The 27288-nt window shown below is 41.7% G+C and overlaps 1 protein-coding gene across 7 annotated transcripts in view; it reads left to right on the top strand.

Annotated features, from left to right (window-relative positions):
• ATRNL1 (attractin like 1) overlaps positions 1-27288 on the top strand; it is a 1012424-nt gene that overhangs the window by 150090 nt on the left and 835046 nt on the right. For all 7 annotated transcript variants that reach the window (XM_037904761.2, XM_043551194.1, XM_043551197.1 and 4 more), the window contains exon 9: positions 12760-13015. In XM_037904761.2, the coding sequence (XP_037760689.1) occupies positions 12760-13015 (256 nt within the window). The remainder of the gene's footprint in view (positions 1-12759; positions 13016-27288) is intronic.

Genomic DNA, 27288 nt, shown 5'->3' with positions numbered 1-27288 from the left:
CTCCCATTTTGTTACCTAGGCTCCTCGCATTGGTGTACAAACATCTTAATTTTTGCTGTTTGGCCTCACTCACATTCTGTACCCTATTAGGCACAATCATTCTACAGCCAGTATAACCTATTAGACTGGAATCCACACTGCCCTTCCTCCTTATATACATTCTCCTACCCACGGCTGTATCCTTTTCTACTTCGTTTTCTTGTCTCTCAATGCTAAAATCCGGCGTGGAGATTACCTGGACATCTCCCAACCATCTCCCCCAAATTCCTAGTTTAAAGCTCTCTTAATCAGTTGTGCCAGCCTCCATCCTAGAAGTCTATTTCCTTCCCTACTCAGATGAAGTCCATCCCGAGAGAACTGTCCTCTGTCCATGAATGCCTCCCAGTGGCCATACATCCCAAAGCCCTCCTTATAGCACCACTGCCGAAGCCATCTGTTGATAGTCATAATCTTGTCACACCTTTGTTTCCTTTCTCTAGGAACAGGCAGAATCCCACTAAAGATTACCTGAGCCTCGATTTTCTTAAGCGTCTTCCCCAGCCTAACATAGTCTCCCTTAATACTTTCCAGCGAGAATCTAGCCATATCATTTGTTCCCACATGAAGGATAATTAAGGGATTCTTTCCTGCTCCCTTTAGGATCCTTTTCAACCTCAGGTCTACATCCCGTATCTTAGCACCTGGAAGACAGCATACCCTTCTATTCTCTGGATCAGCTCTGGTTACAGGCCTGTCTATTCTTCTCAGTAAAGAGTCCCCTATCACATAGACCTGCCTTTTCCTAGTGACGGTGCTATTCTCCAGTCTATCCCCTGTTCCCTCTGGCTGCAAGTTCTTTCTATTCCTGTTCTCCCTTGTAATCCTCTTCAACCCATCCTGTATCCTCACGGGGCTCATACTTGGTGTAGTCTCCATTAACTCTTCCCATTTTCCTATAGGGCTAGCCGCTCTTCTCTTCTTCCTTGCCCTTCCACCTTCAGTGGTTACCTGCTGAGCCCCTTCTTCATTTTCCAACTCTGCAAACCTATTCTTGAGCTCTGTTTCTCCTTCACTAGCCCGTCTTTTCCTCTGCCTGGTTCTTTTAGTCACATGCTTCCACTGACCACTTTTCTCACCCAGTCTCCGCTCAGAATTCCCCAGTCCTGCTTCCATCTGCAAGTCTGAGCTTTTCCCTTCAGATACCTCATGTCTTTGCTCCATAATCTGCTCAGACCCCTTCCTAAACTCAACCAGACTTTCCACCTGCATCTCCAAACCTCGGATCTTTTCCTCCATCAGCTCTATCAGACGGCATTTCATGCAGACAAAACTCAAGACTTCTCCAGGATCATGTACATACCGTAGCTTCCACATCCAGTCATCTTCATTGTGTCTTCCACGACATGAGTCACTCCCACTGCTGCCTCTGTATCTGTCATAGCCTTGCCACCTAAATCCTGTTAGTCTGGGAAACACAAACCACACCAAAACACCACCACCCACAGCAAAAACAAACCCTAAACAAGCACCACAGGACAAACTCCCCTTTGAAACTCCCACTCAGACTCCCCTGTTTGCTAGCTCCTGTGCCGCTGCAGCTGTCTGTGCCGCTGCCTGACTGGCTGGCTACCTTTTAGGACCCCTAGTCGGTTTGCCTCAGTAGGTCCTTCTCTCACCACAAATGGTTGCTCCGCTCGGAGGTCGTCCAAGCACTCTTCAAGAAGTGGGGGGCTCCCCAGGTGGACCTGTTTGTCACCAGACAGAACATAAAGTGTCATCAGTTCTGCTCTCTCCAAGGCCTCAGCAAGGGTGCCCTTTCCAATGTCTTTCTCTTGTCATGGGTGTGAGACCTGATGTATGCATTCCAGCTGATTCCACTTATCAGCAGAGTCCTGTCGAAAATCAAGAGGGCCAAGGTGCGAGTCATTGATTGCCCCAGTTTGGCCTCACCAGTGTTGGTTTTGCATGCACGTGCATCTGGCCATGGCTGTTCCATGGCCGCTGCCCAGACCTACTCTCACAGGATCACGGTTGTCTCCTGCACTCAAACCTTCCCTCTCTCCACCTCACAGCTTGGCTGTTGCGTGGCTGAACCCAGAGGAGCAGGCCTGCTCTAGTCAGGTACAGCAGGTTCTCTTGGAAAGTAGAAAGCCCTGCTCCAGAGCGACTTACCGGGCAAAGTGGAATAATTTCTCCTGCTGGGCATCAGAGTGTAGCATATCAATGTCAGGGAGCTCAGGGCAGTGCGTTTCTCTCATATATGTCAGGGAGATCCATCTTAGTCCTTAGACAACACAACGGCCATGTTTTACATGAACAAGCAGAGAGGGGGCACGTTTTTCTCCACTCTGTCAGGAAGTGGATAGTCTTTGGATGTTCTGTGTTGATCACGACAGCATGCTAGAAGCTTCCCATCTTCCCAGGGTCCAGAATAGGCTGGAATATTGCCTCAGCAGGTCTTTCTCTTCTCACATGAGTGGTCTCTCCGTCCAGATATTGGGAGAGATGTTTTCTGAAGGTGGAGATGCCCCGGCAGACCTGTTCACCACTCAATCCAACAGGAAATGTCACCATTCTGTGCCCTCAAGGGCCATGACCGGGGTCCCTCAGAGATTCATTCCTGTTACCTTGGACTCAGCATCTGCACCGTGTGTTCCCACTCATTCACAAGGTGCTGATGAAGATCAAACAGGGCCGAGCCCAAGTCATCCTCATAGCTCTGGCATGGCCCAGACCGCACTTGTTCTTCTCTCTCCTGACCATATCGGTGGAGATGGCTCTCCAGCTCCCATTGCATACAAGCTTAATATCCAGGGATTATGGATGAATGCTCCCATCACTGCACCTGATAGCCTGAAAGCTCCATGGTTGAATCCAGAGGAGCAATCTTGTTCAGAGGAAGTCCAAGAAGTCCTGATGGGCAATAGAAAACCATCTCCCAGGGCAACTTACCTGGTTAAATGGAAGAGATTCTCTATCTGGCGCTCACAACGAGTTCAGCTATGCCCACACCTTTCGTTCCTCCTGAAAGTAGTATCTCAGTTCCATTGCAGTCAATCAGTTTTTCTGACGGTGTTCTATACTAAACCACATGCGAGCAGAGAGGAACAATGGCTTTGCTCCTTAGATGTATGGCGTGCCCTGGTGTTCTGCTTACAAAGGACCAAACCATTCAGCAGATCTGCCCAGCTATTGCAGAAAGGATGAGAGGCCTCCCTGTTTCAGCACAGAGAATCTCCTCATTGATCACTTTGTGTATCAACACATGCTACACTCTTGCGAATGTTCCACCCCTGGCTAATCTGACGGTGCACTCTACAAGGTCTCAAGCCTCCTCTGCCACCATTCTGACACAGGTGCCAATTCAGGACGTATGTAGGGCGGCAACCTGGTAGCATGTGGAGAGCGTCTGATGACTAAGGCTACGATATAGTCACTGAGCTCATGGAAGTCATGGAATCTGTGACTTCAGCCTGAAGCGGTAGGGAACTGCAGGGTACCTCTGCTCTTGGGCAGCGGGAGCCACCGGAGCTGCAGGTGGGATCCCCAGAGCTGTGGGTGGTGTGGGGACCCCACAACTCCCCACTGCTGTGGGCGGCAGGGATACCCCTGCTGCTCCCAGTTACTGCAGGGGGCCTCCCGCAGCTCCCAGCTACGGGGGGCAGGGGACCCTGGAGCTCCAACACCCAACTTGTGGTGGGGGTCCCTGGAGATCCCAGTTGCCCTGAAGCTGCTCTGTGGCAGGTGGTGTGGAGACCCACAGATCCCCATTTTGTGTCGATATTTTTAGTAAAAGTCACAGACTGGTCACGGCTTCTGTGAATTTTTCCTTATTGCATGTGACCTATCCATGACTTCTACTAAAAATATCCATGACAACATCTTAGCCTTACTGATGACACACATTGTTCGGTAAGCAGGCAGCCACACTCTGCAATAGCTGGTGTTTGAATGGCCTTAAGATGCAGCCCCATATAGAGTGTATTGCTGTAATCCAGTGAGAGGTTATGAAGGATGGATAACAGTGTGAATCTGGAAGAAAAATCTTAGCCAAGAATAGATAATGATAAAAGGCATCCTTGGCCACTGTAGCTTTTTCGATATCCAGAAGCAACTGAGGATCAGGTCAGATCCCCAAGTGCAGAGTCTGAGTTACAAAAGATGGGCAGTCTCCCTTGATTAAGGGAACTGATATCACCTCTGCCAGTCCTACTAGTTGTTTTTCCCCAACCTACCAATATTAACTCAGGCCTGTTTTTCAGAAATCTTATCCAGGTGGCACCCATCCAAACGCCAGTCTGTGCAAGACACAAAATGAATTGGTCATCTGTACCAAGCTGGTTCAGTGAGAGACCAGAATGAGACATAGATCTCAGGGTATGTCTACCATGCAACCTAGAGGTTTGATTGCAGTTCAGGTACATATCTGAGCTAGTTTTTGCTCTAGCTAGATCATAGCTACCTTGAGTAGTAAGAGCAGTGAAGCTGCAGCAGCGTGGGCAGCTGCTGCTCAAGTATGTACCAGGGTTCCCAGGTGGGCAGGGCTAGCCTAGACGGCTGCCTGTGTTGCTGTGGCTTCGCTGCAATTGTTACTTGAGCTATCAAGCTGCAGTCACACCCCCTGACTGCAGTGTGGACATACCCTCTAGTGTTTACTCAGACATAAATGACACTGCAGCACATGCCAGTACCATCAAAGAACATCTAGTCTTATGCATAGGTGTTTTCCATTTGAGGTATTGTGCAACCTATGTACAATCTTTTTTTAATATGCTGTCTTGTGGGCTTGCTATATCATGATGTCTTTCCTGGTGCGTCCAGGAAAAGGCCTCAAACCCATCTGCAGAAGACGCATGCTGTAATGTAATTTCCATGGGTCATCCTCAATCATCTCTATGATCTAACTGCTCTGAAACTGTTACTGATCAGGTGAACTTCTTAGAATCGATTGAATTGTTAGGTGAAACAGTTCACATGTTCACTGCTTGTTCACATTACATGGTTAACACCTGGCTTGTGTGTTATTTTTTTCCAGCTGTCAGCATTTTAGATTTGTGGAACAGCTAACAAATCAGAATAGCTATACTATAACAGCTTGAGAGGATCAAGCCCACAGTGGCATTTTGGAGGAAAATATGTACAGATTCTCTGCCCCATTCCATTTGTTTTTTGCTGACCAAGTGGTGCAAAAAGGAGTGGAAACCACATGCAAGCTCCTAAGCATGGGAGTGTGTCCTGTGGTTAGAAAGTCAGTGTTGCTTGTGCATGAGGCATGTTGGAGAGCTACTGTGCTCTGGCCATCCACAGTTGGTATTTAGTCCCTTGGGGTTGCTAGCCAGCTGGCAGGAGCTTTAATTTAAACCAGGTCTGGGGCAAAGAATCACAGAGATGTAACCAGTTGTGTGAGAGCCCATTATTCCAGATGCAGTCTAGAATCTGCCCTGGTATGTCCAGGACTGTTGTGAATGTGTTTTCAGGGGTAGCCTGGGGAAATAGATGTTCTGGCTGGGCTTCTGGCCCCTAGATGATTGAGACCCTAGTGTCTGGCTGTTGATTTCTGTCTGGATAGACATAGTAGGGGGAACACTGTGGTTGCCTCTGGCTGCTGGAAAAAGAGGACTCTGGACCTGGCTGTGGACCCCTGGTTACTGTTTATAGGCCTCTGTGGTCAGGCAGAGATGGTTAGAGTATTGACTAGTATCACAGTCACTATACTGAGTTGATTGTCACAGGTGGATTGGAGAACTATACTCTCTAGACTTCATCTCTATATCAGAGTCCTCTTGGCTGGGAGCCTAATCATAGAGGTTAGGTAGAGAGTGGCCTTGCTTATTCATAAATATACAGCCTACAGAGAAAGGCCAACAGGAAAAGACAGCTAAAAATAATCTCCTCCTGGTCAAAACAGAAGACTTAACATATCTGGTCCTGAAAACAAAATTCTGTCTTCCAGAACTATAGACAAGCAGTGTTTTATTATTTTTGAATGCATTTCAATATGACAACTTTATTTTCAATTAAAAGGTCAGATTCCAAAAAAACCCCCAACCATTTTGTTTATTTACTGAGATCCTCAAAAGCTTTAAAACTACTGGAATAGAGGCTTAATACTTAATTATTATGGAGAGACGGGTATAGTCATTTTTAGGTAGTAATTGGTCTTCTGTAATGTGAAGCAAGCTCTGTGAATGACATCAACTAAAACATTTAGTGTAAATTCTCAAAAAGAAAAGGAGTACTTGTGGCACCTTAGAGACTAACCAGTTTATTTGAGCATGAGCTTTCGTGAGCTACAGCTCACTTCATCGGATGCAGTAAATTCTGTAACTTCTTGGTAACTTGCCTAGCGAAGGGAGTTCTAAGGAGAACAACGTTTCTTATTTCCTCTTCCACTTGCCATCCCAGCACACTAACCTTTGTGCCATTTCATTGTGATGGCAGAGGAAATAACAAGAGCTAATAACAGACTGTACAACTTTACTTGGTGACTGACACTTTAAAAAATACTTTGTTTCTCCAGTCATCTGTCATTCATCAATGTAAGGTCTGCTGAGCGCAGTACAAGGTTAGGAGAGTTATATAATTGTCATTTTTGTCTTTATAGTCATTTGTGTCTCTCTAGTGTCTCCATGTCGTGATGCAGAAAATATCTGACAAATGAAAAGTCACATTGCTTTTTCCTGATCCTTCCTTACTGCTTAGGAAGGGTAGGGCATAGTGAAGTAAAATTATTTCTTAGGAGAGGTGTAGCAAAAACACATTTTTAAAATATTAAGTCAATTACTCACCCGCGAATTTGAAAATTAAAAAAAAAAACAGAATAAAACAAATGTGAAGTGCTTTCATATGTGACTAGGAAGAATATTAAAACTATCACTGTGTCTCTAATGAAAGTAATTAATTTACATTTTATGTCAATAACTGAAATCTCTAGAATCTACAAAATATATTAATAGGTATCTTAGGTACACATCAGCTAGTGTTCCAGAATGGTGGTGCACATTTTTCTGATGGAGTAATTTTTCATCCAGTAAAAAGTAATTGATGTGATGTCAGGAAATATTAATTTGTGCTGAGATTTGTGATAGTGTATTTCATAACATCCTACAGTGATAATTTTAAATGCAGATATAAAACAAGATATCTATCTATGGTTTTCTTGGCTGCTAAAAGTTTTTAGATCATATTCATGCTTGTTAGAGAATATGGGAAAATTGGTATAATACAATGGTGGAAAATTCAAAAGTTTCTGTTACTTCTCTTCTAAGAGTTATGTGATATAGATTGTACATATACTGTCAGTAGCCATGCTGTTGAATCAAAATACAACTACTGTCCAAGTGAGTGTTAAATTAATAAGAATTTTCTTTAGAAATGTTGGTTTGTGCTTTGCCAAAATATTAAAATAATGTTGTAACTATTTGTTCCATGAAACTAATTTTGATTTATTTGTCACTTTCCTATCTTTTGGGGGAATTTAAATTGTTTTAAATAGGTAATACCTCAAGTACTTAATATTGTATCCAAATTAAAATGTTGATGACATGGGCAACTTATTTTTTTAAGAGTCGATATTTCTTGAGATTTAGTTTAGTCATTACTCAACTGTTTTTCTTAACTATACTCATGGTATTTCAGAATAAAAAAGTCAATTTCATTTGCATTTTGTGTGTAATATGACAGTTTAGTTTGTAGGAATTGTATTAAAATGTGTTAATTTCTGTATTGAAATATGCTTTCTATTTCATGAATTTCTGAATATTTTTGATTTCTGTGTAATATATTGATTTTTGGAGGAAAGTCCGTTCCCTTTCTTTGTTGGATATTAGAGATCATGACAAATGCAACATTTAATAACTAGAGGATTTGTAAAGAGTAGGGGTGGGATTTTCAGAAGTGCTCTGTTTCGGCCTAACTCTGCATCACTGAAGTTAATAGTTTCTCCCCCCCTCTCCCTACTTTCTCAATTACCTCTAAGGTGGAGGGACTTTTTTGGGGCCAGTAGGAGAAAGAAAATCCATGGACCCTGTCTGGGGCACCCCAGTCCCCAACACATCCATACACACTTTGGAAATTAGAGTAGCACTGAGTTTGACTCTTCTGTAGGCATCACGTTAGTTGCCTTTTTGGGAGCTAGGAAGGAATTTTCCCCTCATTGCCAGATTGCCTGGGTGGTGGTGGGTTTTTTTGCCTTTCTCTTATCAGCCCAGGGACCAAGTGGGTAAATTAGGTCACAATGAGTTCAGGTTGTTCCAACTTGGCAAGTGTCCAATGTAGGCACTCACTTAATAGGGGGTTCTGGATTCCTGGTAAACTAGAATTGCAATTAGGATTAGGGGAGGTTATCCCTTAAAGAAGCTAGGGGTATGTGAAGCTAGGGCTCCTAATGTGTACTACAGTGAGGGGCCACAACCCCATTTCCCTATACCCTCAACCTTTTTACAAAGAGAGGGCAGTGTGGTGCCAGAAATTGTACCAGTACCAGGTTAAAAGTTTGGAGGGGGAAGGAGGAGCTCAGGGCTGCCCTCCCCCTGGCGGCATGGATTATGGAAGGAATGTTGACCTGCAGTGGAGGAGTTACTGCCAGAGTTTCCCAGATGTTAAGTTAATGAAGTTATGGCTTTGTTAAGCCACAGTTCCTGGTGTCTTGCCTTTTTCCCTGCCATGTCTGGGACAATGGGATATTCTGTCATAGACTTCAGTGGGAGAAGTGTTAGGCCAATATTGTGTGCTTTTGAAAGTCCCACTCTAAAAGTTACATATTCCTTATGCAGGCATAAGTCTGCATTGCCAACTGCATATGGTTCCCACCCTGCTGTACTATTCTCTCATAGCTTGGTGGCCTGTGGAAAATATATGCTGTCAAGGGAGACGTACCTGTAGAGAGAGAAAAGAGGACTGTGAATTCTATCAGAGAAGGCTACAATTGCCAAAATGTGCCAGTCTTGCCAATTTACATGGGTTCATGATTTTGAAAGCTGTCTTACATTTTGAAAGCTAATCCAATTCTAGCGGAATTACCAATAGTACATTCCTTTATTGCTACACTTGTAAAATGAGGATGCATGTTAGAGGCTTTTAACTGGGAATTTTGTCTTCAGTAAACACCCTTGATACACATATGTAGACACTTGTGAAGGTGTACTTTTAAAGATTTGCTAGTATGTATCTACTAACAAATTCATTGGACCTTTTCTTAACCACATAACTACTTCACAATATATGGTTTAGTTAAGCACAATATTACACTGTACGTTCCATTTCTTCTGTTAGGGAAGCATGCTTTCATTCCAGTACTGAAGTACTGTCTGCAAAATGGATTTTTTGTTGTTTATCCCATTGGTTGAAATTATGAAGCAAGAAAATTGCCTTAACAGCGCAATAGGATACATGAGAATATAATATAAAATCTGAGACACAAATTGTGCTCTTACTCTAAGAAGACAACCAATGTAAAGGTTGTATAATATGACTTGTGGACAACAGGATCAGTTATACCTTTTTATATGTGAAAGGTCGAAAAAGAGTTAATCACTACTGCTTCTAGAGAAATATTTTAAATGTGAGGCTTGCGTACTGTCAACAAGAACAGAAAAGATCTGCCACCTAATAATTCGATCACAGATGCATTTAAAATTAGACATCAGATTGCAGTCATCATGCCTGAGGGACTGTAAATGTCTATTGGAGATCTTCAGACTGGTATTCTGGATGAGTTTGTTTACCTTTGAAGCATATAGGCTGCAGTGATATTATCATCATCTTGTGTTCCATGGATGCCAACGTGAATGTTTTCTTAAGAAAATAATCAGTCCGTAACAGAATAATTAATTCCATCCTTCTAGCATTTTTACTTGGATCTTTTTTTCCCCATATACTCCTGAGAAAAGATTCAGCATCTTATTTCTTCTTAGTCAAGGGACATCTATTACTCTGAGAAGATTCAGTAGTCTGTTTTATAAGAATTTCCACGTTGCTCCAAAGCTAAGTGACAAATTCTAAATTCTGTGTATATATACCATCTCAATTGCTGTACTATCTGTCCCAGGTTTTCATTTGTGCTGGAAATGGCCCAACTTGATGATCACTTTAGATAAGCTATTACCAGCAGGAGAGTGGGGTGGGAGGAGGCATTGTTTCATGGTGTCTGTGTATAAAATGTCTTGTGCGATTTCCACAGCATGCATCCGATGAAGTGAGCTGTAGCTCACGAAAGCTCATGCTCAAATAAATTGGTTAGTCTCTAAGGTGCCACAAGTCCTCCTTTTCTTTTTGTGAATACAGACTAACACGGCTGTTACTCTGAAATCTGTTTACTGAAGATTGAGTCTTCCTTTACATACTCACAGAATAAAATAGATGCTGGTTTGAACAAGTATAATTTAGAGTAAGCTCAGTTGATGGCAAACCAATCCACCTTCGATTTCTTTTTCATGATCTCTAGTCATGTTTAGTTTTTCAAATTTTAAGCTTTTTTACATTATTTTAATAATTTAGTTCTATGCAGTGTTGTAGCCGTGTTGGTCCCATGATATTAGAGAGACAAGGTGGGTGAGGTAATACCTTTTTTTGGACCAACTTCTGTTGGTGAGAGAAACAAAACTTTTGAGCTACACAGAATTCTTCCTCAGGTCAAAAGATATTATCTCACACACCTTGTCTCTCTAATATCCCAGGACGGACACAGCTACAATAACACTGCATACAACAGTTTTAAATATTAAGACATTTATTGCACAATAGAACTAATTTTGCCCCTCCACATAGTTTTCACATTGATGGACTTTGTGTCTTATCTTAGACTCAAGCATTCATTTACAGGTACAATGTTTTTAAAGGATACAGCATTTTACAGAAGATGCAATACAGTTGTGCCTGGTCCCTGGAGAGGCCACACTGAGCATGCTTGCTCAGGGCAAACTGCAAGGATTAGGTCAGATAATTCCCCAAACTGGTGTTTTATTCTATAATTACATTCACCAAACCGGTAACCAAACAGCTTTTGTAATACCACACTGATCACCAAGAAGCCAAATACAGCTTCTTTTAAGCATCCCAGCCCTTGATTTCCATCTAGACATCCAAGTCTAACATAGTGATGGGTTTCAGAGTAGCAGCCGTGTTTAGTCTGTATTCGCAAAAAGAGAAGGAGTACTTGTGGCACCTTAGAGACTAACAAATTTATTTGAGCATAAGGTTTCGTAACCTACAGCTCACTTCATCGGATGAAGCTGTAGCTCATGAAAGCTTATGCAAAATTTGTTTTGTTGAAACTGCATTTATTTTTAGAATTTTTAAAAAATATATTGTCCGATACAGTATTTACCAAAAATGAGAGAGAGGATGGAATGGGGCTTGGTGGTGCAAACAGGAAAACGTGAGGATTTTATATAAGTGTACTTTTGCATGCAATCCATTATAGAAAAATCTATTTTCAATCTGATAGTTCTTCATACTGTGCAATAAATAAATAAATTACTGTGTAATTCGGCAACTGGCAAGGATTTCTTCTCACTTCCCGTACAGGTATAATCAGTATTATTTCCTTAGATGATTGTGTACTGGACTTTTTTTAAAAGCATTTGTTTCCTTTGTTGTTTTACTCTGAGTTGTAAATCAGTCTTCATGGGAATAATATGTAATTTAGAAAACCTGATTTTGTAGTATCTCCGTAGAAAACCCTGACCACAAATGTTACAGAAAACTTTTTTTTCTTATTGGGTTATAAATGTGTATTAATGAAACCTAAATTCAGTTTAATTATTACTGATGGTTAGACTGTTCACAAACTCTCTAATAGTGGCTGGGTTGAGCTGTGTACGTTGTTTCTGGATAAATAATAGATCAACTTGTAGTGAAAAATTGAAATGTTAATACATGGTATTTGCAAATAAAAGCTAATGATCTGTAATACATACTTTCATTACACAAATGTTTTTAAAGATTTGTACTTATATTCAGAATGTATCTCTGATATGAAGATATTTACTTTGCATCTGTAAAAATGTCACAAAAATAATCATCAGCTTAGCATCAAAGTGGCTCAAGTCAGAAAGATCACCAGTTAAACCAGCATTAACTTCCCGAACAACCTCAACTCAAACGTAACTCTCCAGTGAGCATCTGACTAGCATGCCAAAAAATAGTGGGGTGGTTGCAGTAGTGCAGGCAGTGGCGGTGGTGGCATAGACTAGCTGTCCCGCCTGAACCCCGGGGTTATATACTCAGGGCAGCTAACCCGTACTTCTGCTGCCACTGCCTGTGCTTCTGTAGCTAGACTACTATTTTTAGCATGCTCGCTCAGATGAGAATTCGCATGAGTAGGTCTATGGGAACTATGAATCAACCCCCCAGGTTGTAGTGTAGCCAAAGCCTTAGATTATGCTGCAGGGGATAGGAAAGAAAGTTGGAATCTCTGTGCACATTTCAAAAAGGAATCATTTAAAAATCTTTCAGAACTCTGAAGAGAGAGCTCTAATGAGTGTGACAAGTGCCTAGAACTTTAAAATTTGTCCTTTAAATATCCATATTTGAAATTGATTTTTGTCTTATTTTTTCACTCTATTAGGATTCGTTCTGGTGAAATATTCTTTTTAACATCATTGTTGCTTAAGCTCAAGGGGCTGTGTCTGGAAGCAGGGCTGATAATTAGCTGATGAACATAGCCTTTGTTTATGTATTTATAAGAGGTTGTTCATTTACATTCTTATATACACTGTAGCAATAATGCAGTTTGGATGTGATCTTCTTTAACTTCACTTTTTTCTCTAATTTTAATAGGAAGACATCTACATGTATGGAGGCAAAGTTGAAACAAATAATGGGAATGTCACTGATGAGCTGTGGATATTCAGCATAAACAGTCAAACATGGAGTACCAAAATTCCTGCAGTACTTATACATGGCCAACAGTATGCTGTGGAGGGTCACTCAGCGCATATAGTAGAGTTGGACAGCAGAGATGTTGTCATGATCATCATTTTTGGATACTCTGCAGTATATGGTTACACGAGTAGTGTGCAAGAGTACTATATCAGTGAGTTCCTTTAAATACTTTTTGCCCTGTATTGATGCTGTGTTTCTTGATTTTTAAGCAATAACGAACTTGTTAGATTTAGAAGAATAAAATATATTTGGCAAGCTCAAAAAACCTCTTCTGCTGTTCTTTAATTTTTGATCCCAGTAGCTCCTCTTTCTTTTAATGTATGTAAAATCAGTTATTTTTAAATTAGTGGAGTTTGGTTCCTATTTTGGGAATATTGCAGTAGACTGGGCGTGATCACAGTCATGGTTGAGGTACTCAAAGTAAGGTAAGGGTAAGAACCAGCAATTTTACATATATTGAGTTATGATGGTGTGTAAGGGTTATCATCATTTTCTCAGACGTAAGTTTATTGAAAGGAAGGTTTAATAAGTAGCACAGTATACAATAATCACCTTAGCAACCCTGAAATTTTTGCCCTTACAAGAATTAATGTTACTGTAGTATTTCCCATTCTTAATTTCAACATTTAATAACTATTCTGATTAATATTACTTACAATAGCAGTTGTAAAGAGTATAATGGCAGCTACCATAGAAAATAAAATCAGTCACAACTTCTGTAAATCACAACAACTTCTCTTGTGGTTTCACTAAATTTGCCTATGCTTCTGGATTATTTTATAGTTTATACACAGATAAACTTGTTCCCGTCTAAGTATAAACAAATATAAGATAATGCTTAATAACTTAATATTTCATTTTATAGACTTCACACAACATTTTATTTTAATAGTTAGAATAACATATTAAAATGCCCCTTATGATGATCTTTAAGAATACAGCTAATTATGCACATTAATTATTTAATGAACACAGGAATGTGAAGAGTTTTTTGCTTCACATTCTTCCTTCTTTTCTGTGGTACTCAACTGAATCCCTAACAATTCTTTTAACAAGACAGTCACAGTTATGTTTGTGGTTACTAGATTGAGAGTGTTAAGAACTTTTACCAGCAGCTTCAGACATGTAAAGGTTCAAAGTGGTATTTTTATATTGGGACAATTTCTTTGAATTTTGTTTCAGTGTGTGTGTGTGTGTGGGGGGGGGGGGGGGGAGACTGAGTACATAACTGCATAAATTTATGTAAGCTGTTTTGGGTAGGGAATAAGTCTTCTGTTGTGCTTGGCCAATTTGAAATAGTTCACCAATTTTCAGCTAATCACAAGAAGCACAGTTTTAGTCTAATAATGCACAGTTAATGCAGGACTTCAGTTTTGGCTTTATCTAGTACTAAGGTGTCACATGCTTAACTTCAAGCATTGAAGTAGTCTTTTTTACTTCAGTGGGATTGTTCACGTGCTTAAAGTTTTAAGCATGAGCTTAATTGTTTTGCTTAATTGGGGTGTCTATCCACAAAGCCTCTCAACCTGTCTACATTACAGAGACAGAATGCTTCCACTATATTCCTGGCATGATTTCTGAGGACCATATTGACATCTTTTCTAGCAATATCGAATATGTCCAGAAGGGAATGAGAATGTGAGGAAGACCACCACAATACAGTCTATCCATGTTGATATTTCTGATGCAGCTGCTTATGACTATTCTAAAATTGTAGTCTCTATCTTCCAAGCTAGGTATTCCTCTACACCTCTTTGAATATGAATCAGGGATGCTTACTAGATCATCACAAGACAAGATAAGGCTAGTCAATTTTAAATGACTCCTAAATTGTGACTATTTATTTGCATAAAATAGTAATAGTCACTAGTTACTCTATAACACTGAATTATTGAAGGCAAAATCCATTGAAAAAACTTCCAAGAATGAATGCCTTCTATTGAAGACCTGTTTTAAGAAAAACAAAGTAAAATAAGAAACATAAATCATTATAATTACTGTAGTTTTCTGCATGATCATTAATGTTTAACAGTACTTTGAATATAATATATATATTCTAAGAATTAAGGTTAGAGGGGAAATACCAAACTTCATGTTTTGAAAATATTGAAGTTACTAAGATGTGGTGGTGGTTGGTTTGATTATGAAGTGGTAGTAGTGGGGACGTCTTGCCTCACTTAGCAATGCAAATGAAAGTTTCAGTGTTTATTGGATAGTTTATTGCTGGCATTAGAGTAAAAATTCATGACTTCTTTCCATTTTACAGGTTCTTTACTATGTTAGGGTTATATTTGTAGAGGATTAGTAGAACAGACTACTATCTACAGCTAAGCAAGTTTAAAAAAAACCCCCCAAAACTTCAATCCATGGTTATAAACTCTGAGTGGGGGAGAAATATATTTTGTACTGCTGGCAGTTATTATGGTTCAGAATTAATCTCAACTTAGTAAATTTCCTTTCAGAGATATTAACTTGTCTGCCAATTATAGAAAATATTAATGGGAAAGTTGGTGTTTTAATAAAAAACATATTCCATTATTGAATTAAAAATAATATATAATTATAGCAATATAAGGTCTTATTATAAAAACCCATTGACATCAATGAGACTACTTGTCTGAGGAAGGGTTATTCACACAAGCAGTGGTTTTTAGGATGTGCCCTGTATGCTGTAATTGTTCAATTTCAGCAGATAACCCTCGTGTTTTGTTTCACCTCAGTACCTCTTATTTTTGTCCCCCACAAACAGTCAGTGAATTCTGTGGCAATTTTCCCCCAGTTCCTTGGCAATTCCAATATTTATCTGTACCTTTGCAGCATTGAAATCATTTTTAACCATGAAATTTCAGCTGGTGGTTTGCACTAAGCATGACTTGCTTTTTGGAACTCAGTAGCTGCAGGCTCCAAAGTTAGAAGGCATGACAAGTGATAGATGTATTTATGTAGAACCCTCTAATATCCTGCTCAGAAAGGAAATTGGTTACAAAGAAAGGTTTCTGACCTTGTAAAAAGAAAATATAATATACCTTTTCATCTCTGCCTATTTCCAAAATTCAGACTACTCTAGAATTTGACATTGTGCTGCTTTCACTGAGGGGCAGATGCTGTGGTATTGAAACAATTTGTATAATGGGGGTGCTGAAGGCAGAAACCGTGTATTTGGTTATTACTACTTCAAGCCAGGGGGTGCGGCAGCACCCCTAGTTCCAGCACCTACGGGTGGATGCTATATTCTCTTCAGACACTGGCTCTTGGTGGTTTTAACATAAACTCTTTTCCAACCACTTGGCACACTCACACTGAAATAAACAGGTCTGATATAAAATTGACCTCACTTAGATCATCTTGAGTTAAACTCTTAGCCCTGGTCTACACTGGGTGGGGGATCGATCTAAGTTATGCAACTTCAGCTACGTGAATAACGTAGCTGAAGTCGACGTACTTAGATCGACTTACAGTGGTGTCTTCACTGCGGTGAGTCGACTGCTGACGCTCCCCCGTCGACTCTTCCTGTTCCTCTCGCAGCACTGGAGTACAGGAGTCGACGGGAGAGTGCTCGGGGGGTTGATTTATCGTGTCTAGACTAGACATGATAAATCGATCCCCGCCTGCTGATCCGGTGGGTAGTGTAGACATACCCTTAGTGACCCAATTTCTATCCCTCAGGATCGTTCTATAAATTGTAGCCATCAGATATGGGATTCTGGTACACACATCCATTTTAGAACTAAAGCCCTGACTTCTGTAGGCTTCGGATCAGGAACCATTCGAAAGTCTAGTTACTGACATTAGCATGTGCTTCTTAATTGGTGTTATCTGGGGATTCCCTTGGCTTCTTATTTGAGCACTGTATTGTGCAGCTGTTTATCACAAATCCAGTTGATATGAAGTGTGCATGCACTCACTCTTTCTCAGAAAAACACACCAATCCTCCATGCTTGAGTGCCCTCCTTAGGATCAGGAGTGTGGACTGGGGGAGGGGGGAGGTCAGCAAGCAGGGGAATGACACCCCCCACCCCCTGCCCCAGTAATTGGTGGGGGCACAAAACTCCTCCAGCCCTGGGACCACGGCAGAGAGACCGAGCACCTCCGGGGCCACAGAATGTGCACTTCCAAAAGCAGTCAAATTTTAGTTCCTGCACACACCCCTGCTTAGGATAGAGAAAATTAGCTATACCTGAGAAAAAAGTAATTTCTGTTCAAATAGAATAAATTGTGTGTTTAAAAATCATGATGTTTTGTGCACTCAGTTTTTCATTGTGTGAATGTGTGGCAATATGTCTTTGCTCTGGAGGTGATGTGATTGCCTTTGGACTCATTGCAGGAGAAAGGAACTTCCTTTTGCCCTTTCTTGCTATTCTTAGAGTTATGGCTTTTTGGGAACCTATAAATCACAGGAGGGGAGTTTTGTGTGGATTGTTTTACTAACTTGCACCATAAAGCTTTTCTGGGCTAGTCCACAGGGAAATTTATTTCTCTTTAGGTTAGTGATACCTCATAAACTTTCTAAGAATCTCAATGTGAGTCTCAAGGTGAATATTATAATAGTGTTTTGCTTTAGCTGAAATTTTAAAAAGCTCTTTATGTCTAAAGAAATTTCTGAATAAGTCTCTTCTGGAGTTATTTAAAAACAACAGAGATTTGTTTGGATTGATAACAGATTGCCTTCTGCTTTTTAGATTTAAAGAAGACTTTAACAAACTCAGAGAACTGGTAGGTAAGGCCCACTTGGGAGGAAAATCTAATCTAATAAAGGAGTTCAGGACAGCTGGCAGTTTGTCAAGGAGACAATACTAAAGACACAACTGCAAACTATCCTGATGCGAAAAAAAGTTAAGAATAGTAAGAGTCTAATATGGCTTAATCAGGAGCTCTTTAATGACCTGAAAATCAAAAAGGAATCCTACAAAAAGTGGAAACGGGTGAATTGCTAAAGAGGAATGCAAAAAAAAAAAAATGCACAACCATGTAGGGCAAAATCAGAAAGGCTACGGCACAAAATGAGTTACACCTAGCAAGGGACATAAAAGGCAATAAGAAGAGGTTCTTTAAATATATTAGGAGCAAGAGAGTGGCAAAGGAAGGTAGTGTAGGTCCTCTATTTGACTTGGAAGGAGAGATAACTGATGACACAAAGGATGGTGAGGTATTTGAAACCTATTTTCCTTCAGTCTTCACTGAAAAGGTTAATGGTGACCACATATTCAACACAATATTAACAACAAGGGGGAAGGAACACAGACCAAAATAGGGAAGAAACAGGTAGAAGAATATTTAGAAAAGTTAGAAATACTCAAGTTTGGAGTCTTAGAAGTTAAATAAGTTATAAGTACTCAAGTCTGAAATTCATCCTACGGCACTCAAAGAGCTAGCTGAAGCAATCTTGTAACCATTAGCAATTATCTTTGAGAACTCCTACAGGATGGGTTCCAGAGCACTGGAGAAGGGCAAACATGGTACCTATCTTTAAAAATGGTAATGAAGAGGACGCAGAGAACTAAAGTGAGACTGACTGATCTACAATACCGAAAAAGATACTGGAACAAATTATTAAACAATTTGTGAGTACCTAGAGGATAACAGAGTGATAAGTAATTGCCAACAGCGTTTGTCACAATTGGTTGAAAGATCATGCTGAAAGAATAGTTATCAATGGTTCATTGTCAATCTGGGAAGGTGAGTCTAATGAATAGTTGAGTGGAGAGTATACTTATAATATTTGTAAATGACACCAAACTGGAAGGGGTTGCTAGCACTTTGGAGGACAGGTTTAGAATTCAAAATGACCTTGACAAATTAGAAAATTGGTCTGAAATCAACAAGATGAAATTCAACAAAGACAAGTGCAAAGTACTTACTTAGGAAGAAAAATCAAATGTACAACTACAAAATGGAGAATAATTGGCTAGGTGGTAGCCTGCTGAAAAGGATCTGGGACTTACAGTGGATCACAAATTGAATGAGAGTCATCAATGTGATGCAGTTGTAAAACAGGCTAATATGATTGAGGTGTATAATGGGAGTATTGTATATAACACACAGGAGATAATTGTCCTGGTCTACTTGGCACTTGTGAGGTGTCCAATTCTGGGCACCATACTTTAGGAAAGATGTGGACAACTATCCTCAGTTCCTTCTCTACTGCCTTGCCCCCAGATGGAACACTAGCATCTCCACCTTGAGCGTACTTGGCCTTTCTCTTTCCTTCTGTGAAGTTAGTTTAGTTTAGGTTGTTGTTAGCATAATTAGTTAGTTAATTTAGGTGAGAGGGCTGTTTTCCCCCTGCTCTTTTTTTCCCTGGAGGTTTCTTCTCCTGGTGGGGTATGCCTGGTTCTCCAGGCAGCAAATGTTGCCTCTCCTGCTGAGAGGCTATACCAGTAAGCAACAGACACTCCAAGTGTGTCTGTTGAGTGGGAGAGTCCCATATCTCCCCAAAGTGCTCCCTTTGTTTAGCCCTTAAAACCAGGGCTAGGAAGAACAGGGATATAAAGCTCGGATTGTTGGCAATGGAACATTCCACCCCTTGAGCTAGATGTGGAGACCCCCTCACCCCCTCTGTACATCTGACCCCAGGTGGACCCAGCATTCCATCTAACTCGGGACATGCTTCCCATAAGAAGGGTAAACATTTGGAACACTCCGGGAAGACTCTTGAAAAAGAGGAGGTTGGACTCTTTACTGAGCCAGCTCTAGAAAAGACCAGGTTGCATCCTTGGTCTCCAAGGGTATTCTTTGGTACCAGTGGGCCTGCAAAGCCCAGAGCTCCAAGGAGAGAAAACATTGCTACTATAGGGCATCTGTACCCTCCACTAGTAAGGGGAAGCATGAGGTACCATCTGGCTTGGCCCTGTCATTGACGTTGAAGCATTCCACTCAGCCATTGGTGCAGTCATGCTCCTTAACTTAGTCATTGGTACCAATGCAAGTAGCTCAGCCAGGATTTCCTATACAAGCCGTACCCATGAGCAAATATCAGTGCCCAAGAAGGCCTGTGGAATGCTCAGCATTACTGGTACCATCAGCTCCAGCCACAACGGCTTCAGCTGCAGTGTCTTTATTGGGGTCCTTTCCAGTACACAAGAGATCCAGTACTCGAGGGATCTCTGTGTGGAATGAACCAGAGTCCCCATCGCTGTAGGTATTGAGCATATCACAGTATTGGGGTCCTGGTCTCTGAGTGACCACTCCCTGGCACAAGTCTCTCCTCCATCTCATTGGCTGCTCCCCTCCCCCCTTCAGAAGTAGGTGGAAGAAGAAGAGCACTCCTGGTCACTTTCCTGGCTTTCTGTTAGGGTTTCCCCTATATACTAGTTTGGAAATCACCCCTCATGCAGGAAGGACTTCATGACACATCAAACATGGTAGAACCAAGCCTGTATGCTACCCACTCTCTCTTGTGGATCTCCACAATGGCCATTTTGGAACCCCAGGCTGTCTACTGGCAGCAGTTTTAATAAATCACTGGTACCATCTATGCGTGAGACTAGGATTCCACATCCTCCCTCTATCTCTCCAGGTCAGGAAGACAGGTTTGAGGAGTCAAAAGCTAGGGCAGATGAAGTCACCCCCGAAACTCCAATTTTGTTATCGCTGGATGAGGGGCTCATGCTTACTCCTCCTTCCATTGTTGATGACTGCCTACAATTCCATGACCTCATTAGAAGGGTAGTAGACGCTCTGCAGATCCCAATGGAGGAAGTCAGAGACCAGCAGCAGAGGCTGTTTGACATTTTGCAGTCAGCAACATCCTTCAGAGTAGTGCTACCTATTAATGAAGCTCTGTTGGATCTGGCTAAAATGGAAAGGCAGACACCAGCCACTATTCCACCAATGTGCAGAAGGGTTGACAAAAATTGTGATGTGTCCCAGAAGGACTGTGATTTTTTTGTTTTTCCATCCCCACCAACTCCCTCATGGTGGATTCTGTGAACGAGCTGGGTAAACCACGCTTTTTAGGGGCTACCCCCGATGACAAGGACCAAAAGCGACTGGACCTCCTTGGACAAAATTTTACTTGTCAGCAACCTTGCTATTTCAGATCACAAATTATCAGGCAGCCATGGCTAATTATAACTTTATTAATTGCAGCAGGCTGGCAGCTTTTATTGAACATCTGCCACAGGACTTCAGGGAACAATTCTAATCTATTGTTGCTGAGGGTCAGCTATTGGCCAGAACAGCTTTTTATGCATCCTTAGATGCTGCAGATATTGCTGCCAGGTCCATCTACAGACTAGGAACCGAATGGCTAGGCAGAAGTTCTGCAGAAAAGGACCTAGAGGTTACAGTGGACGAGAAGCTGGATATGAGTCAACAGTGTGCCTTTGTTGCCACGAAGGCAAATGGCATTTTGGGCTGTATAAGTAGGGGCATTGCCAGCAGATCGAGGGACGTGATCATTCCCCTCTATTCGACATTGGTGAGGCCTCATCTGGAGTACTCTGTCCAGTTTTGGACCCCACACTACAAGAAGGATGTGGAAAAATTGGAAAGCATCCAGCGGAGGGCAACAAAAATGATTAAGGGACTGGAACACATGACTTACGAGGAGCGGCTGAGGGAACTGGGGTTGTTTAGTCTGCGGAAGAGAAGAATGAGGGGGGATTTGATAGCTGCTTTCAACTCTCTGAAAGGGGGTTCCAGAGAGGATGGATCTAGACTGTTCTCAGTGGCAGCAGATGACAGAACAAGGAGTAATGGTCTCAAGTTGCAGTGGGGAAGGTTTAGGTTGGATATTAGGAAAAACTTTTTCACTAGAAGGGTGGTGAAGCACTGGAATGCGTTACCTAGGGAGGTGGTGGAATCTCCTCCCTTTTGGGGTTTTTAAGGTCAGGCTTGACAAAGCCCTGGCTGGGATGATGTAGTTGGGGATTGGTCCTGCTTTGAGCAGGGGGTTGGACTAGACAACCTCCTGAGGTCCCTTCCAACCCTGATATTCCATGATTCTGTGATCTCTCTGATGATGATTATGCTCAGGGCATAACTGAGAGAGGTCCAAAATACAATAGAGGACCTCCCTTTTGGTCACAAACTCTTCTTGGAGACTATGAATGACTCCCTGTACTTGTTTAAGGACTCCAGGGCCATCCTGTGTTCCTTGGGCATTTATACATCTTTGAGCAAGAAGCATTTCAGTAGGTCACTGACTACCCAGTAATTATGCCCTGCTCAGTTCTTGGAGTACAAAAGACCCTGCATAATCCCCAGAAAGAGAGACAGATTTGAGAAGAGGTTGGTCGCCCAACCACCCTCTGTGACCACACAGGCATAATGTAAACAGCATCTTTGATGGGTTGGTCAAGGGTTCGAATGCTCGTGTTCCTCTGATTTTACAGTTGCACCCTTTAGCCCACCTCCCTCCTTTGGGGGACCACATTGTCCATTTCCACCAGACTTGGAAGTGGATCACCAGGGACCAATGAGTATTGGAGATCATAACTTCAGGTTACACTATCCAGTCTGAAAGTCCCTCCCTTCCCACTGCTCCTTTCCTGTCCCTCTTAAGGGACCCCTCTCATGAGTTTCTGCTAAGGCAAGTGGTGGACTTTCTCCTCTGTCTAGGAGTGATAGAACTGGTTCCTTCCCTTTATAGGGGCAAAGGGTTCTACTGAAAAAGGATGGAAGTTGGAGGCCAGTCTTAGATCTAAGACAGCCAAACAAGTTTGTGAAGCCCCCAAAATTCAGAATGGTAACTCTCGTAACTATAATTCCTGCTCTAGAGGAAGGAGACTGGCTATATTGAAGTAGGCGTCTTGGAAGACAAGGGTCAAAAAACAATCAATCACCCATCACACGGGAAATACCCCTGATTTGCTGTGGGCCAAGATCATTTCCAGGTCAGAGTGCTTCTCTTCGGTCTCTCTTTGGCTCCAAGGGTGTTCTCGAAGGTTCTAGCAGTAGTGGCCACTTGCTTTCTACAGGAAGTGATTCTCATCTTCCTGTACCTCAATGACTGGTTTCTCAAAGGATGCTCTTTTGAGGCAGTATTGTCTTCCATTCAGAAGGCTCTTGCTCCATTCCAAGAGTTGGTCCTACAGCTAATAGTAAAGAAATCTGTGTTAGTACCGGTGCAGGGAATTCAGTTCATAGTGTGTACTTGGACTTGGTGACAGCCAGAACGTACCTCCCTTTAGACGGATTTGTGAAACTTTCAGGATTGGTTAGGTTGATTCAGGGAAGCCCTAAGACATCAAGAAGGAACTGTCTTTTAAGCTCTTTGGTTACATGGCAGCATGTACCTTTGTTACCAGTCATGCAAATTTACACCTCTGCTGTTTCTAAGGTTGGTTGAAAATTGCTTGTTCTCCTACCAGAGATGCCTTGGACATCTTGGCAGACCTCTTGCATGTAAAGAACTCCCTGAATTGGTGAAAAGAGCGACTGCACATCTGTGCAGGTGTTCCTTTCTGCCGCCCAACACTGTCAGTAACTCTAATTAATGCATCCCATGTAGGTACCCTCATGATTCAGGGCAGATGGTTGACCTATAAGACCCGTCTCCACATCAACCTGTTGGAGCTCAGGATGGTCAGGAATGCTTGGCTCCATTTCCTCCCAGTGATGAGAATCATGACGGACAACATGTCCTGCATGTTTTACATGAACAAGCAGAGAGGAGCAAGGTCCCCCTCCTGATGCACTGAAGCTATAAAGCTCTGGAACTGGCTCATAGTCAACCCACATCCAAATTTCAGAGCCTACCTTCCAGGCATCCAGAACACCACTGCTGATGCCCTCAGCAGACACTTCTCCCATGACTCCAAATGGGATTTGGATTCTCGGGTCCTCCAGGACATATTCCAGAGATGGGGTTGGCCAGAGAGTGATCTTTTCACCCACAGAGATACATATCTGGAAGAATTACAGTTACTGCTGACACCAGCTTTCTGCATGTCCTCCTTCAGCATCTTGAATCACCTATTTTTAGGTGGTCTTCATGATTCTTTGTCCTATGGCTTCAAGCTCTTGTACGGTCTGGCCAACATATCCCACACTTCAGTCTCGCACCTATCCATCTCAGTTGATACTCCCTCATGAAAAAATTAGTGGGTGCTTAGCACCCACCGGCAGTCCCGTGGCATGCAGGAGGCACTGGGTACGGCGGAAGAGGCAAGGTGAGGATGGACTGGGGGGCAGAAATAGGTGGGGGGGCCTTGGAGGAAGGGGTGGAGTGGGGGCGGGTTCTGGGGCTGAGCAGGGGTTGAGCATCCCCAGGGAAAGGAAAAAGCAGGCGCCTCTGTTGGGGGCAACCTGCATATGACTCCTGTCATTTCATTGTGTAGCCTATCAGCTCTTGTCTTACCTGGCGTCCACCTGAGCATTCTAATTGTGGTTCTGAGAAGTAGTGGTGGTTCTCTCTCCCTCACTGGCCAGCATTCCAATACATACATGCTGGCTCGCGTAATAATGATCTTATACACTTCGTTCTTTAGTATACTTGGGATATTCTTATCACCGAGAATTCCTGTCAGCTCCCTCCATTTATACCAAGCACTCTTCATTTGGCTCCTAACATCCACATCCACATTCTTATCAAGGCTCAACACTGAACCGAGGTATTTAAGTTGTTGCACAAACTTTAACTGTAGCCATATAGTTTTACTGGCTTCTCATGCTTCCTTTCAGTGAAGCATTGCATATATTCCATCTTCTGTCAGTTGATTCATAAGCCATTTTCTTCTAATGCAGCCTTCCATAGTTCTAGGTCAGTTTCCAATTTGTATTTATTTTCATGGGATAATTTAATGTCACTTGCAAAAAGCATGCTCTCCCCTAATCTCCTGTGCCAAAGTGTCCATTACAGTCCAAATAGCAATGGGCTTAAGGGTGCTCCTTGATGTAGACCTACCCCCACGGTGAATGACTCACTGAAGCTGCTGCATCTTTCTACCATTGTGCTACATAATATTCTGAACAAATGTCTCCAGCAGATTGCCCGACTGGAGGCACCACCGTAACAATTCTCTAGAAACTCTGTCATAAGCCTTCTCTAAACCCAGAAGCACTAAATGTAATTCCTTGCATTTCTCCCTGTACATCTCCTGCAGTATTTGGGCTGCAAACACTGCATCCGTTGTTGCTCTTCCTGGCATAAACCCAAATTGGTCGTCGTTTACTTGATGCTCCAGCGCTATCCAAAGTCTTTCTTTCCAACCATTTCATCATGTGACTCATTGAATATTACCACATTCTAGCATATCTCCTTTATTCTTGAAGATAATTGGTCCCTCAGTGTGCTCTTCCTCTACTTGTTGGGTATTTTTCCAGTACAGAAAATTAAGTTGAAAAAGTTCACCATCATCACCACACCCTCATGGCCTAATACTCTAAATACCTCATTTGATACACAGTGAGGTCCCTCTGCCTTCCCGTGTTTCATCTTTAGTGCTGAGTCTCCACCATGGTGATAGGTCTTGTGTGGTTATTGCTTGCATGTACTTCCGTCAACCGTCTCTTCGCATTCTTTTCATTAAGCAGTTTCTCATAAAATCACTGCTACTTCCTAATGACTTCAATGCCTTCCATTTTCTTCCTTGACACACTTCACTGCTACCAAGTCCTCTCTGCTTCTTTGCCTAATCTTGCCTAATCTACATTTTCTTTTTCCCTTTCTTTTTTTAGTTCTGCATATAAAGCTTTAAATACCAGACTCTTAACTTCCACAACTGCTCTTTTTGCTGTTTTCTTTAAAGCTTGTTTTCCTCATAACTTTTCCACCATTGCTTAAACCTTTCCTCCTTTACTGCCTCTTGCACATTGCTGGACCATCATATCTTCTTGCCATGAAATTTTATCTCCTTTTGTTTGGCCAGAGGGTTCTTGTGCACTTTCTGTAAAATTGGATGTTTTTCAACAAATCTCGCTGGTATCATCGTAGTTGATTTCGTCATTGTGCAAAGACTGCAGTATCTCATCCTTAAATCTCAGATTGACTTCCCTATCTGCAAGTCTCCACCACTTTATTCTTTGTTCCACAACTTACCTTTTGCCATCCAATAGCTTTTTCACCCAGGAAGTTCATTACAAGCAGTCTGTGTTGCTTCGCAGTCTACTCTCCTGGGATCACTTTACAGTCTCTTAAATTTTTTAGATCTTTTTTTTGTCCAGAAGTAATTGATCTGGGTCCGGTTGGCACCACCCTTGTATGTGAATAGGTGCTTCTCCTTCTTTACAAAGTTTGTATTGGCAACAATCAGGCTGTGGGTTCTGAGCTAATGCAAAGATATCCTCACCCACTTCATTTCTGGTTCCAAAGCCTCATTCTCCATGACAGTCATCATAACTTCACTGTGTTCTCCCAAATGTCCATTTGAGATCTGCTCCAATAATCAAGTACTTTACTTGTGATACTTCTTGTATTGCTCCTCCTACTCAATTGTATAGCCAACCTGTGGCATGTATGTGCATATAACATTAAATATATGTTCTCTGCTCAGTGCTATTCTAACTTTCGTGAGCCGGTAACTGTCCCTTTGGATGTTTGCTACCTTATTCTTTAATATTTCTGCTATGATTATTTTTACCCCATTCCTCCTTGCTACTGAACATTATCTTGTAACCATCCCTGTTGTTTGTGGATTTCAACACCTTCCATTTTGGTTCTTGTATACAATGTACATTCTTCTTCTCTTCAGAGTCTCAACTACTGCTCTTGATTTTCCAGTTATTGTTCCCACATACAGGGGATCCAAATGTAGTGCTTGGGCTTGCATCTTTTGCTGCATTCACGCAGAATGCGGTAGCCTTTTCCCACTTTCCATAGCCATCAGGTGAAGTGGTCATGTGTTTCTTCTGGAGGATTCCATAGTATTGTACTAATATATTCCCTGAAGACAAAGACCCAGAGAATCATCTGTGATTAGAACAACTTTTACAAACTGGCTGGCTTGACCTGATGTTCTTGGTTTGAAATGTGGTGTGAAAAGTGGATTTGAACGTGACCTTGCTTTTATATTACATTTGCTATTAACAGACTTACCCTTTTGTGAATTTCAGTAGCTGAACTGTTGAGACATATTGTCAATTAAATAACTAACAAGCAATGGTTGCAAATTCAGATGGATTAGTTTAATGGTCTCTCTTAATTAGTTTCTGAAGCCTAATTGTCCATTTGTATCTAGCACACTTCATGAGAAGTTATTGTGTCTGCTGACCTATAAATATGTTCTGTCCTTTCTGCATTGTGGGCTTATAACAAAAATATCCAATAATAAAATATGATTGAAGTTTCAGAACAATAATCAAGCCAACAGTTGTTGAATTTTTTTGAAAAATGAGTTAAGGCGTGCGGTAAAGTGATTAAATTCACTGTACCAATCTGAATACTAAACTAGTCCTGATGACTTAGGAGTTGGATTTTATTACTCTTATATAAAAGGTTGTTTTATTTGATGAATAGGTTTTTTGGTGATAATTTTTATCACA

This window comes from Chelonia mydas, chromosome 7 (assembly GCF_015237465.2).
Source record: "Chelonia mydas isolate rCheMyd1 chromosome 7, rCheMyd1.pri.v2, whole genome shotgun sequence".
In the NCBI taxonomy this organism is placed as follows: Eukaryota; Metazoa; Chordata; order Testudines; family Cheloniidae; genus Chelonia; species Chelonia mydas.
Note: the sequence above shows the minus strand (reverse complement) of the source record. Positions and strands in the feature narration are given on the sequence as shown.